This window comes from Harpia harpyja, chromosome 13, assembly GCF_026419915.1.
Source record: "Harpia harpyja isolate bHarHar1 chromosome 13, bHarHar1 primary haplotype, whole genome shotgun sequence".
Classification (NCBI taxonomy): domain Eukaryota; kingdom Metazoa; phylum Chordata; class Aves; order Accipitriformes; family Accipitridae; genus Harpia; species Harpia harpyja.
Genome location: NC_068952.1, coordinates 25,891,940 through 25,907,202, shown reverse-complemented (window position 1 = coordinate 25,907,202; position 15,263 = coordinate 25,891,940). Strand labels below are relative to the sequence as shown.

Below are 15,263 nucleotides of genomic sequence, written 5' to 3'. Positions count from 1 at the left end.
GCTCCTTTGGGGTAGTTTGGTCACAGTGAGAATCACGGTGGGAAGGCCTTCACGTTAGATGCAAGTAAAGCAGACCTTTTCATCGTTTTCTTACAAATTATTCTTCTCTATTTGTTTCTTTAATCTGCTGTAAAGTGTGAAGACTTTTGGATGTAATGGATATGCTATATTCATAGTTTCCTTTATTTTAAAATAAGTGTGCATATTCTTTGTGATATGTTTTAAATATCCTTTGCAATGGAAATAAGTTTTATGATCTTATTCATAGCCAGTTAAGTTGTACTGAGGATGTTAAACGAATTGCAAAAAAAATTTATTGCTGTTCAGTACTATCCATTTAATGGGCTGTTAGGCCTGGCTATTCTTTGTTTGAATATTGTATAATATTAAAAGAAAGCAAAGGAATATTAGACTCAGTTGGGCCATTATCTTGTTACAGATATATATGCAATTTAAGTTGATACCTTGATCCTGTGAAACTACCTGCCCTCATATGCCTTTTCATTAAATTAAGGTTGTAATTGCATATGGGTAGTCTTAGGTCTTTGTAAGAAATAGATCTGTATTGGTGATGAATAAATAGATGTGTGGAAAGCAGTTGAAATTTTTTGAAATCACACACACAATCTTTGAATGTTAATCAGTTGTTTCCCAGGAAAAAGTAGGCTGTATCTAGAAGTTTGCAAAAATGTGATCAGTGCCTTAATATCTCATGATCTTCAGGCATTTGTGAAAGACAGGCAGTTTTCAAAAGATGGGATGCTCAGCAGTTTCTGAAAGTCAAGACTTCTTAAAATAGCTCCCTTCACCATCACCCCAAATCAGACTGCTTATTATTAGCATATAAGGGAGATCTGGTTTTATGAAATGTCTATTTTTTACCTATTTAGCCTTCAGTATCTTTCTAAATTGCGAATATTGTGGCAAGAGGCTAACTGAATTGTAGTGATTCCAGTAACACTTGACCTTTATTACCCAAAGGAATGGGAAGGAGGGATAAGACTATCCCGCTAAACCATGAGATGTTTTCCAGATATTTGCCACCCCTACCTATTTTAGTAAATGGCAGTGACCTTGCTGAGATTTCTGCTTTTCATAAATGCAACAGATAAATTTAGACCCGAGATGCTTTCTTGATGTGAATTGTGAGTATATATGCATGCTGCCTATTGTCCAGAAAGGCTACAGTGAACTTCCTTGCTAATTATCAAGGACAATAAGACATTGGACTGTTTTTTGGACAGATCCACCCATCCTTCTAGAACTTAATTCCTGCAATTAATAAAACAAAGGTGGTAATAAAGGTGCTGCTGTTACTATCCTTTAAATCTTAAATCAGCCGTCTGTGGTAGCACCGGGATTCCAACCTTCAAGAGCACTGCTGTCATCTTGCTGCCCACCCTGTGGTGGTGTTGCCCTGCTGCTCTCTGTCACCTCCTGGCCCTGCTCACTCACCCTGGGCTGTCCCAGCTGCCTCCCAGCCACCAATGAGGGGACATTTTACAGGTCTGCAGCTTGGTTGCTCATGCTCCAGGTTCAGCAGCAGTTCTTAGCACGTGCTCTGCTTCATGCTCCACTGTTAGAACTGGTTAACCACTGCTATAGCCAAAAGGTGAGACTTTGATGTGTATTTACTGAATGCAAGTTGAGAAGCACATAGGAAGCTTGCAGGGGAAGCAGACTGGGTCAGGCAGTGCAAAAGCCACATTCCAGGCACTGGTTTTGGAGCCTTCTCCAAGACGATACTGTTGTCGCCAGGCAGCCCTGTCCTGCTGGCCCTGTTTAAGGCAGACAAGGAAGCAGGATAAAAACTGAGGGCAAACCCCTGCTCTGAGTCTACTAATAAAATAATTTAACCTTTACCTCTCTTCTGATATAAGTATGTGGCATATAGTAGTCATCTGAAGAAATGCTCAGGAAACCTAGGAAAAGTTCAGATAGGCTCTCTTGGGCAGCAGTTCTGTTTGAGAGTCAACAAGGGGGAGCTTCTGAACTGGTCCCTGGTACTGGGGGTTGGACCTTCCTCAGCAATTCACTGCCCGCAGAATCAGGGAGCACCAACAGCACAAAAATGGACAGATGTGAAAGACCGCGCAGTTTGTGTGTGCCTAATGGCCAGGATGGTCCAGGCACACTCAGTGCAGGAGTCTGAGAGGAGCACCAAACTAAGCTTTTTGGAAAAGATATTTGTCATTATTTAATAACATTTTTGACTTTGGGATAACAGAGAATCCTGGATAATATATTCTTCTGTCATTTTTACAAAGCCAAGAATTTTAATCTCCCATTTTCATTTTCTTAGGAATGTGGTGCATTTGCAGTTTGGTGTGCTTACGTGCATGCCCATATAAATCAAATGTATAAGGCGGCACTAAAAACAACTGAAGTACCCATATAAAAAAATTCTGACGTATTTAAGATGTGCTAATGCTATTCCAATTATAGCTCTGCTGTAAGCAAAAGTATTTGTTTCAATTTTGTGATGTGTTGGAGTTTTTCCTACGCAAGAAGCTACCTTATTTGAGTAAATTGTTATGTTCCACCTCCATTGCCCCATTCAGTCAGGCAAAAAAAAGTTGGGTATGTTCTCAAGGAATAGCATACTTTGAAGAAAACAGTGGATTACTTTTAACACTTGCTCTTCACTGAAGTTTGTATTTGCTTAAAATCCAAATTGCTGACGTCTTAGTTGGTAAGATACCTGTATGGGAGGATGATAGTCCAAAGGTTCTATTCCTTCTGTTTGATGGAAATAGGATTTGTTAATTTGCAGATCTATATTTTATATTTTTATTCATGTTTTTAGTATTTTAATTCAGTTCCTTTAAAGGACTTAGTTACAGGATCTAAATATTTTTTTTTGCAAAGCTGTATCATTTATATTTCTGAAATACTCTCCCCAAACATATACATAATGATATCTAAAGGGAAGACATCTGTCATAAATCCCAACTAACTAAATATGCTGCAAACACTAAAATCGGTAAAGATGATGATGGAGTCTGAGTGGTACAGCCTGAGCACTGAGGTTCTAGTTTGAACGCTGCTGGACTTGCTAAGCCTCTGTCAGTCCAGTAAGGTGCTGTTAGGACATCTGTAGATACAGCCGGCCACACCAGGAGGAGATGGACAGGTTCGCAAACAGTAGGTCTGGGCCAGAGGGGTATTTTACAAAGGAGTGTCTTGTAGTCCTAGTGGCTTAAACATAGTGCCTTAAAAACTGAGCGTTATCCAATTTGGAACATCTAATTACATATAAATATAGAGATTAAAAAAATGCTCAAGTCTTCTTAACCTATTTCAGAAAGCAGAGCTGTATCTGTAGTCAGTTTGGCATTCTCTTTCAGCTGAAAGCAAAGCAGGCACAAGGAGTAGATGAACTGCCAAATAAAGGTAATAAACAGTAATTTGCCAATTTTGAGTTCTCTACAGCAAGTTTTTCTGATACTTATCCAGATATCCCATCTTGATAAACATTTTTAGGATTTAGATTGGGTATGAGGGGAATTCTGGCATTTTGGACAAACACACTTGCATGGGTCATAATTGTTGGTAAGTATAGTAAAGGCCTTAGACAAAAATAGTGTAAGATACATAATGGTATCAAGAAATTGCATTTAGAAGAGTCTAGCATTAAGGTAAAAGAAATTGTTAGTTGTTCCCTAAAAGATTGTTTAAATCGAAACCAAGTGAATGCATTTCATTTGTTTCACATGGGAACAATTGCAAAGCGGTGCAAGTGAGTCGAATCTGCTAAAACCAGAAATTCTCTCCTATCTTTCTGGAAAACATTCCCATTTTAAAGTTATGTCAGTTCGGTTTCCCTCATGACAGTAATTTTGAATTTAACTATCCATTTAGCAAAGGAGAGCGCAAGCAAGCATTGAAGGATTTGAGATTATATATTCTGGCCTCGTGAAAATTTCATTGTTAAAATAAATAAATAAAAGCTTTCCAGAAGTGAAATGCTGATGTTATCTAAGAGGTTGTATCTCTCCTTCACTCACTATCTTAATAATAAACAACTATTGAGGAGCTGCTTGATCTGTAGTGCTCTGCATTACAGGTGGGAGGTCATTTCTGGTGAGGGCTACACGATGGGGTTTTATGGTCTCCCTTTCACCCTTTCTTTTGCCCTGCCTTCACCCCCACTCCCCTCCCCCCTTTTTTTTAATTCACACATCAGATCTATTTGTGTTTATTTTAAGGCCATTTTACACATTGTGGGCATTTTTCTGTGGGCAATCATTGTTCACTAGAGACTAGAGATTAAACATAAGGAATGAAGATATATATAAAAAATATATATAAAAGGTAAGAAACGACAGATAATTGAAACTGGTTTTCTCAATGCCAATGTTAAAATTCAATGGAGTTTGCATTAAATAGATGGAATATTTTGACACAGGATATTTTTAGAGCCATAATACCAGGCCCGACAGATTAATGCTTTGTTTCAGTAAATTTTCTTCCTGTTCAACACAACAGAACTTCACACAGTTAAGAGTTTATGCCATTGTAATAGTTTCAAAATACAAATAGCAAGCTGTTGATCAAAGAACTCTTGGTAGAGATAAATCCAGCTTTAAACCTGGATAAACCAGCTTGTTGAATTTTGCTTGGCTATTTATACTGTCCCATTGCGCTGTATTTAGAGCTAAGGGTTTGGTGACACAAGATGAAACTTCGTGATCTGCTTTAGCTTGGAGGGTGAGATGTGCTAAATGAAACATTAGAGAGTTCTATGCTTTGTTCTGTCCTAATGTGAGTTGTCAGGGGCTTTTTGTTTGTTGGGGGTTTTTTGCTGGAAAAAGCATAAATTTATTTTATCATAAACTCAGTCATTTGTAAATACTTTGAACTAGAGCAATTTTTTTCTGCAGTTAGGTTAAAAACAGCATGTCCTAGGGGCAGAGGAAGCAGCTGTGTTAAAGTATCTGTGTATTGCTATGTTTTCAGGATTTCTATTAATGATACAAAGTCAGTTGAAATGACATCCATTACATATTTGTCCAAGCAAGTGGAAAAGAAAAATAAAGTGGTGCTAGAGAATCCATTAGAATTGTGTGTCTCTGCCTGTCTTTCCTAGTCAGAGGAGCTGATATCTATATTCTGCCCACAGTTACTTCTATAATACATATACATCACACTGAGCTGCACTAAGGCAATGAGGTTTGGCTACCTAATATATATTCTTACTCATCTTTACTGTTTTGTGGTTCATATGTATGCAGATAAAATTTGCGTCTTCTTCAGAGCCTTCACATACTCTGAAGAATGCATAATGGTTTTTAAAATCATACTTTCTCCATGAAAAGAAGCAAAGCTAGACTTCTTGGTAGATATAACTTCATTTATTTCATGACCATAAATATTCTTGCAATAATGCAGACAAATTTTCCCAAAGGAGAAGATAACTATAAATAAAGTAGGCGATATGAAAGTCTGTCTTTATTAATGCTTACGCTATTAGAATCAGCAAATGCTACCCTGCTACACCACAGGCTACAGTTTTTCCTCCATAGATACTTGTTTTCGATTACTGTTGGCATACAACTTGAGCCTGGATTTTATATTAAGCTACTAGAAATGAACACAGCATGTGGTAATCCTGTTCCACACCTTGTTAGCACTTTTGTTGTCTTGTGTCTTTTGCTAACCTTTGTTTTCCAGGTATCTTATCCAATTTTTTCTGGACAAGTCCATTAAAACACAAATTATTAATGGCTATTACAAAATACTGTATTTTGTCATTAAATGTCATTAATATTTTAATAATTATTAAAATTAGCTTTTCTATTTTAAACATCTGTACTAAGAGTGGAAGGGTCTTCAATTTTAGTAATTTTTGTAAACTGTTTTTCTCTATTAGTTTTGGATATGGCCCGACACGTTCCCCTTTACCGAGCTCTGCTAGAATTACTCCGTGCTATTGCATCCTGCACATCGATGGTACCATTACTGCTTCCTCTGTCAGGAGAAAGCAGTGAAGAGGAGGAAGAACAGTTGGAGTCACAGGCTTCTGTTGGGACTTTGTTGGCTAAAATGAAGACCTGTGTAGATACTTATACCAACCGACTGAGGTAATCACTTTTATTGTCCCTAACCTTCATTTAAACTGTATTTTGTACTTGCATATTATGAATACAGAAGTGAAGGAAGATTCAGTTCTGTGTGTTTATCTGAATGGGTGCTGCAGTCCAGAGTGAGAACATACTATGTTTGATCTAGATTTATGTTTATATGTATATATTCTGTTTTCCTGTACTATTTACAAGGAATTTTTTTTTTGTATGACACAAAGCTGGTAGGTTGCATACTCTTGTCACTTCATCGGTAACTGCCCACTGATCAGAAAGAGGATTGCTGCTCAAGAATCTAGGAGCTCCAAATCTTTCTTAAATTTCTTTCCCTCTTCAAAGAGGTGAATCTTTATTTTGCAGGACTGTGCATTTCCTGCTGTCAGTCTGAAGGCAGGAGCATTCCTTGGGAGCTGTTGAAGAAGCCCATTCTGTAAAGAATGGGATCGGGAAGGGCCAAACCAAATGCTAGTTTTTACAAGAAATGTCCCAAATGTCTTCTGTATGTTTCTGTGCTGCTTTACTCATTGAGTAAGGACCAGCTCCTTTGGAGGCTAACTGGTTAGGAGAGAAGCCTTTGGCTTCTGTCAGGAAGAATAAGTTTCAGGAGGCAAAAGATTTGGGAGTTATTATTTGTGGTGAGAACCCTAACTATATAGAGATGGTTGAAAATTTTTGGCTAGTGGCATCTGTTGGTGCTACCTATGAAAAGCATGTTTCTATATGTTGGTGATTTTATGACAGCTAGCTTGTCCTTTAGCGCAGGTGTCAGAGGTGAGCTGGTATGCTGAAGATGATGTGAAATTACAAGTGAATGCCCTGGAGCCATCCATGCCAGATTTTGGGGTCTTCCAGCCTCCTCTGAGAAACTCTGTGTTTGACAGTTCTTGTCAAACACTTGCAGTCCAGCAGAGCAATTAGGATATTCAGATGCTTTGCCATTTGTTTGCTATCTCAGCTGTGATGCCATGGGGCTGTGTAAGCATTGCAGTATAATGCTGTATGAGCTGGTTCTGCACACCTTCCAGAGTTCAGGCAACTTTTTAAGGAAACACATACGGACAAACCATGAGTGACAGTTTCTTTCAGTAACCATAGACCAGCCTTTAGGTAACTCCCTTTGTAAAATGGTTATAAAGCTAATAATAAATACAGATTCTCCTCCAGGCTCAGGCTAATTGTTAGCTGGTTTTATTCCTTGATGACTTTGGTGGGGTCTGCAGTTACAAGACAGTTTTGCTTCAAACCTGGTAGTATTGTCCTATTATCCCCCCAGCTGGTTGGGCCATAGATGTTGGAGCAGAATAAAATGTAGCCTATCAGTCTCTTTCCTGTTCTACTCAGTAACAACCAATACCTATACTGCTAAATCAATTTTCCCTCTAAATATTCTCCTTTGACAAAGAACTGCGCGTTCTGGATAAATACAATGCAGCTTTGTATTATTTTAACAGTCAAAACTACTTACTTCTACCTTCCTGATGTTTCTTTTGCCATTTCTGACTGTTCCAAAGGTCAAACCATCTTCTCAGAGCACTTCTGAGTGATTCAAGCAGTGTTACTTTAAGGTTGCTTTTATCATCAATTCTCACACTGCAAAACCATGGCTTCTCATCTTCAGAAATGCTGCTATCACTGAGGTCTGACCGTCACCTTCTGTGAAACATTGCTCTTTTGTTATGGCTCACAGGGCAGGGTACAAGTCTGAGAGGGCCTGGGTTTTAGTCATTTGAGCCATTAAGTCGGTGCTGCACGTGGTTGCTGTTTGAAGGGACAGTCACCAGACTAGCGCACGCAGGAGGAGCCCCGGCATGCCTCCCAATACCTCCTGCCTCTGGGAGGTGCTGTAGCTGGTACAGATTTCACAACCAACTTTCCATCTCTGTTTCTGTATGTCTTCAACCATTCTAGTTTCCAGAACCAAGGATTTGGGGGTTTTTAATGGCTGAATCATCTTTTTCTGCCCTGACTGAGGGAGTTGGAAAAGCAAATGCTGCAACACAGATTTTCCTTTCTTTCTTTTAATAATTTTCTGCTTCCAGCAATTAATTTTTTCTTGATTCTGTTTACTTGTTTCCAATTTAAAGATGGCTTGTTAGGAAATAATACCTGTCCTTCCCTGCAAAATTTAGTACTGCCCCTAAGCATACGCTGAAATATCATGAAAAGAAGGTAAATATAATGTCAGGAAAAGGTGTGTATAGAACGTTCTTCCTCCCACTATAAACTGAGAATATTTACCAACCAATGCCCAAGAGATTTTCTGAGCAAGAATCCCATTATTGGGAACTCCTTCTAGTAACTCCTGATGGACTGGACTTTACCCATGAATTTTTCTAATCCTTCTTGACTGAGATTGCTAGTCTTGTGTATCAAGCATGTAATGTACGGGGGGGGGGGGGGGGCATTGCTGACTTAGTGCAAAAGAAACAGAATTAGGAAGGACAAATAACAGTTCTTTATGTTGGATACCCATCTAAAAGTGTCTAGCTTGTGCTTGCTGGCAATATTATGTAGAACATAGTATATGTAATCTTCTTAAAGTAGAAAATAAAATATATTTGGCTTCTGTGTAATCCATTTCCAGTATAGATGTATGTATAAAATTCTCCACCACAATCAATTTTTTTTGCTAATCTGGTTAACTGTTAGCCTCAGATTTAATGCACATGTAAACCTGTATCTTCTCATGTCACTTCCCCAAGTTGAAGTCTAAAAAGCTTCTTTGTGAGAATGGCATGTGACTACTACTCATAAGCTCTTTTTAATTTGGTAAAATAAAATATGGTATGAATAGTTCTTCAGTGTCAGCTTAGGATCTGAAAACAAAGAAGAATTCTATAAGCACAATCGGTGTTATTTTAATAATTGATGAATTTGATAAAAATTCCATGGTTGGTTCAGTTACATTATCTGTACAATTTTCTTATATTACTTTGATATATCAGCACAAAAAGAAGTCTTGCCTTTCACTGGTTGGTTTAGGCATAATACTGTTTGTCTTTAAAGGAGTATATAGACAAGGATGAAAACACCAACAGCCGGAACTGCCTGGAATCATTGGGATGGAAAGTTTTAATTCTCAGCGTATTAGTTGAAGGTGTGCCAGCAATATAAGCAAGTGTTGGCATGAATTTCTTAAATGGGACAATCTGCTGCCCCTTTCAGGTCAAATGCCAGAACAACAACATAATTATGGGATCTACTTTCAAAGACAAAACTCTCCTTTATCTGAACAGCCGTTCCACTTGCATGTCTACCAAATGTCATCTCCATGTTGGAGTGAGAGCATCCACTTGGATCCAGAATTTAAGGGGAACAGTTTTGGTTTTGGACTCCAGTTAGCATTTGATTTCATTTACTTTCAGAGGCCATAATACTCTCTTAGAAAACTGGGAAATTTCTGGACAATGGAGAAGACATTTAGGTATGAGATGATTTCTCATGACTGTTGGACTGCAAGGGAGTCAAAAGCCATCACTAATTTAGAGTGTGGTCAGCCTTGTGTAATGGGTTGCCACTAGGGTGGAGTTTGAGACATTTGTTTGCTGTGGTGGCTGAGCCCTCTGCTGCAGAGAACTGCTGCCGTGTAGCAAAGCAGGCTCATCTGAACCACCATCTGCTAGGAGAGCTTCATGGCAAATTGTTAATTTGGCAAAATAAGCTGATGGCTTATTAGTGTAATGTGGAGTATAGCAAGCCTATGTTTAAATTCCTAACTATGCTTTCCCTTTCCACGTCACCCCAGCCACCCCCATGATAACTGCTTGAGGGAGATCTGAATTCTGTCATCTTCACACTTCTGTCACTTGTCACACTGCTACTAAGGGTTAATCCTGCACAGTTCCAAGGTTGTCTGATTGTATCAGGCCCCAAATTGTTGTAATGACCTGGATGTTTTTCTGTTGCATGGGGATGCTAGAATACAACCAGGTAGGCCTGAGGCATTTTCCCTGCTACAGCTTTTCATTGTCTTCATTTTTTTGAGAACTTCTATGTGAAATGGTACATTTTGCAAACAAAAATTTTTCTTTAGAATTGGGTCCCAAGAATTGAGGCCTAATTTGTTTTAATTTATTTTTCTTTAAAAGACAAAACAACTGTCAGTTTCTTTTGCTGTACTCTCAAGCTTATGCTCAGAGCTGATGGTTGGCTGCAGGGAGCATTCACGCAGCCTTTGCTGGTTTGGAATGCTTCAGCTTAGTGTCTGTAAATACAGTGCTCGAAGCCCCAAGGAGGAGTATATGGAGCCATCTCAGAGGAGGTTACTAGCTTTCACCAGTGTTTATTTGCAAAGGCACAGTCCCTTGCTTGTTTTGCCCGATTTCAGGAGATTGGTTTAAGAATCTGTGAATTACTGGAAGGAAGGAGCTTCTCTTTGGTCCCTGTGGAAACCTACAGAAGGTGGGGGACCATGAGGGCTGAGCGATACCACAGTTGCAAACCTATGGCAGTTTTATCCTAAGACAGTGAGCGTCAGTATAAAACGGAGCAGAATTCTGCTATAAGCACTGTCCCTGTACTACACAGGGGCTGAATGGTTCATTGGCTTTATTTTGTGAATACTTTGATAAAGGTATCATTCCGTATCATCACATTTACCTCTAAGTATCAGGCACGGGTGAGTAAGTATTAGTATTGGCTTTAAAAATTAAAGTTGCCTTGGGAGTGTATCATTCATTATTCATTTAGCACAGCGTGAAGAGAAGGCTGTCATCTTCTAGCACAAGCTAAATTAATGGCTTAAATTATTAGCATGTACACTGCTGTCTCTTCTAGCAAATATATTAGTGACTGTCATCCCTTTAAATATGAGTTGATGTGATTTTGTCTGCTTTTTCTTCAATGGTTGAAAAACTGTATGAGGAAGTTTCTAAGTCTAAATTAAATATTTGGCTCCTCCTCCACTCTGAAAATTGTAACATTTAGATAAAGGTTTGGCCTGTATTAAAGAACTGCACTAAATTTTTCTTCACAAGCAGAATCTTGGTGGAAAGAAATGTACAGTATAATGCAGATATTTCAAGGTTTTCTAAAAACAGAGAAAATGTACAGCAAAATATTCATATGGTTACATATTTGACCATAGTTTATTATTTATGAGTATTGTTGGTTCTCATGTTTCTTTGGAATACCATTGAAAAACATACAGTTAGAGCTCAGGAGTTTGATAACACTGTTAGTTTATCTGCATACATAAATTTATATGCAGGTTGCTAGAGTGCAATGAAGGAGCTGAAGGAACTTACTGGCTTTATCACTTTAATTTTGGTATTCTGTCTCCTCATTCATGTATTTTTGGGAGAGCCTTGTAATTCCCAGCAACTCCCTCTCTCGAGCTGGGACTCTGTCCCTCTAAAACACTTGCGTATCACACACAGCTCACTGCGGCTGGTTGGAGAGAGCTCACTGTGGCTCTGAATCCAGGCAGGCAGGAGTGCAGCAGCAACATAAAAGTGGAGATGACGTCAAGAAGGGAGGATGGTAGTAATTTGGTTTGCCCATGTTATACATGCTCACAAATGGTAGAATGGTCACCAGGTTGCTTTTTCATGTGTACACAAAGTAATACCACGTGTTTCAGACTACACTAAGAAATAGATTTATGGAGCAAAAAGAAGTTGCTATTCTTACAGCAAAAGATTTGAATCAAATAAAGGTAGGAAGACAAAATGAGGGAAGAAAAAATGGAGGTCATGGTTAATAGAAGTCTTGTAAGTTTTGGCAATACCAGTTGGGTTTTTCCCTGAAAGAGGGGGAAAAAAATTATCTTTACCCTAACCATTAGAATATACAAGCATGATTTGTGTGGGAAAACTAAATGTTGATAAGGCAGTATGTCTGATTTGGGGGTTTTGTGATGCCAGCTAGCTTATACTCCCTAAGAAACTGACTGAAATCCCAGATTAGGCAAAATCAAGGTCAAATATGAGACCTGGGGCAGGGGGGGTGTCTGAGGTAGAATCATTCTTGCACTTTACTTCTTAAACTGCTTTCACACAGTTATGGCCTGGCTCAGGAGTTAGGCAACTTGGTAATGTAGATGATCACACAAGCTCCAGATATCTACAGGTGACAGGGTAGAGCTGTTCTCGTTCTGCAAACACTTGATTAAAAAAGTGTATTTTGAGGAGAGGGGGGTTTTGTCTATTTTGCTCATGGTAACAGTGGACAGAATCGTCATATTGGTGATAACGGAGACATTAAGAAAAGTGCTGAAGTGTTCACTGTTCTGGACAACCGGGAGAACGAGAGGAAATTTTACTATTGGTACTGAGAATTTGCATTTGAAGTAGATGTCTCCTTTTCCTACTGCTTCAACTAGATACATATTCCTTGTCTGCTTAGGCAATTGACTGTCAGTAACTCAGTATATCTGTAGGAGGTTTTAAGCATGTAGTTAAGCGTTTTGTCTAATGAGGCCAACGCTTGAATTTTTTTGATTCTAAGACCAAGTAGAAGGAAAAAAACTAGTAGTCTAAATTGTAAAACCGTGTGGAAGATGAAAGACCTACAAGACAACTGTCTAGAAAATAAAATTTCTAAGAATTAATTTCACTTTCAGTACCTCCACCAATTTTTACTGCTTTTCACGCATCTTTTTCTTGGATAAGCCCATTGACATTTCATTTTAGCCAAAATTTCTCCAAGAGTTTTGTAGTAAATAGCTTAAGCATTCTACATCAGCAGCAAGCAGTTCTAAATGTGTACACCTTTCTTGAGACTGGTGGCTGCTAGCATGTCTGTGATATTAAAACAGGTTATCCCTGAGGTTTAGTGGGCTTAAATACATATTTCTGAACCTGTTTAATAGGTTATTTAAAAAATATTGGCCTAGATTTCCACAAGGAAAAAGGCAGTAATGAGGATTTTTGAAAGTATGAACAGGAGAGGCAGATGCTGCTGCTTTGTCTTAAATTGTTCCTCAAATGCTGAACAACACTGTTTGGCTCTGATGCTTTCCTCCTAACTTTGAGCACCTGAAAGCTCAGTATTGCTTGAACTCAACAACAGGCTGACATTCTTTTGGCTTAAATCTGGAACAGGGAAAATGTACCATGCTGCAGTAATGAATTTTGTTATTAATGCACTCTAGGGATATTCTCATTTGATTAGGTACAGTACAAAGACTTTCAGTATTACTGTAATCACCTCTACTGAATGGTTTAGAGATTCACTCCTTATGTATGATTTCAGCTTAGATTAAAATACAGAAAGGATATAGTGTGTGGTAGTTGCTGAAATATGTTTGGGACATCAAAGCATTAAATTGCTAATTCTTCTTGTGCAGATAGCTTTCTGGTTTGCTTCTAGGTATGGTAGTGGGAAAGAGAAAACCCATGCTTCTTGGCTATTGAACTTGTTTGGCTCTTAAAATGAACAAGTGCTATTAAAATAAAAAATTTACAGAAATTGCGCTAAAACAATTTGGGGGCTGTTAGCATTAAAATCTCCTAAGTTTTGCAGGATAACAATGTAAATTTATGCTAGCTCTTAAAACACAGAAGCTTTTAAATATGCACATTTAGGTTACAATGTTATCAAATACCATGTCTTCATTTCAACAGTTGAATATATCTGCTAGTAAAGACTGAGTTGTCACAATCTAAATATTTAAATATATCTTAAATTACTAGGCAACAAGCTTCTATCAGACAACAGTGTTAATATATACTGTATTTTCAAATTATTTCATTATAAAAATCTGAGGTGTTTAAATTGACAATTTGCAATACATTGATTACAAACATCCAATATAATAGACACCTTCTATATTTGTAAGATTTATAAAATTATGTTACATTAAACTGTTTATTGAAATAAAAGGTCTTAACTTCTATAGCCCAAAAGAGAACTGCAGAGAGAGACAAACTTCATTTTTGACCCACTTTCTTGTGATGCCTAGGTTGCAGTTCATAGACATGCTGTGAATTTTTACTAGAGGCTTCCTACTGTTTTAGCATTAGTGTATTTTAAATAATTGCTAGTGTATTGTGTAGTAGGAAAGAGTACTTTTATTACCTATTTCAGACTTGATTTTGCATGTGGATCTGCATGGGTGGATGAAATGCACATTCACAACATGATCTTTGTTACATTGATTTTGTAAGCTTTTCTAATACTTTTTGAAAACGTGCAAAGATAAGGTCAGCATGCAGCGTAACAATCAAAAGTATTAAATGGTTGAAGCAGAAACTCATGTACTAGTATCACTGGCTTTGTGCTCATATTTTTACTCTTCATATCAGATGTACTTCTGTTTGGCAAATCAAGACTGTATGTTTGGTATTGTCACAGTTCATTGCTACATTCAGTGATTAACCTGGAGATACATAGAGACATTCCATTTCAGAAGACTTATTTTAATCTTGATCCTTTAATCTTTGGTATTTTTCCCTGTTCACAAATATGCTGAGTACTGTATGATTGGTTGAAAAGTATTCCCTCATACTACATCCTATTTCTTTGCCCAAAACAGGTCTAAAAAAGACAAAGCTAAAGCAGGAGTAAAACCAGATACTTCCGATCAAGAACCAGAGGGACTGACACTTTTGGTACCAGACATCCAAAAGACTGCGGAGATAGTTTATGCTGCTACCACCAGTTTGCGCCAAGCAAACCAAGGTAAAATAGAAATACTTTTATAGATACTGTATAGTGTTTATTTTTAAGACATTTGTTAACAGCTAACTTACAAATTAGCTTAAAAGCAAGAAAAAGTACTTCCCTACTGCCCCCAACCACTGACTATATTTTCAGAGGTGGGAGGAACCTTGTGGTAGTCTTAAATGTTTTGATAGGGAAACAGAATAATTCAAGCAAGTTACAGTACACCTCACGACTTTTAGCACAATTATGTAGCAGCTTTTTTTTTTCTCGGCAGAATACAACATACATGACCTTTAATAGTAAAGCCTTTGCTGTTAAAACTAAATCTTATGAATTAGATTAACTCTTAACTAGATGAATGCAGAACGAAAATCGTAAATAATGGATTGAACCTGTAGATGTTCAAAGGACCATCTCTCATTGTCTAGTAAAGAAAACTAAAGATTAAGTAGTTTAATAAGGAGAGTGGATTTTAGAGGTGTGTATAATCAGCTCCTGATTTTGGAGAGTGCACCAAGAATACATGTGTGCATGTCCATCCACATAAGTGTATGTCATACTTCCTATTTTAAA

At 37.8% G+C, this 15,263-nt stretch overlaps 1 protein-coding gene across 12 annotated transcripts in view; it reads left to right on the top strand.

Moving 5' to 3' along the window:
* The window catches only part of BIRC6 (baculoviral IAP repeat containing 6), a 194,093-nt gene that overhangs the window by 164,303 nt on the left and 14,527 nt on the right, over positions 1-15,263 (top strand). For all 12 annotated transcript variants that reach the window (XM_052806225.1, XM_052806220.1, XM_052806227.1 and 9 more), the window contains 2 exons: positions 5,873-6,083; positions 14,560-14,705. In XM_052806225.1, the coding sequence (XP_052662185.1) occupies positions 5,873-6,083; positions 14,560-14,705 (357 nt within the window). The remainder of the gene's footprint in view (positions 1-5,872; positions 6,084-14,559; positions 14,706-15,263) is intronic.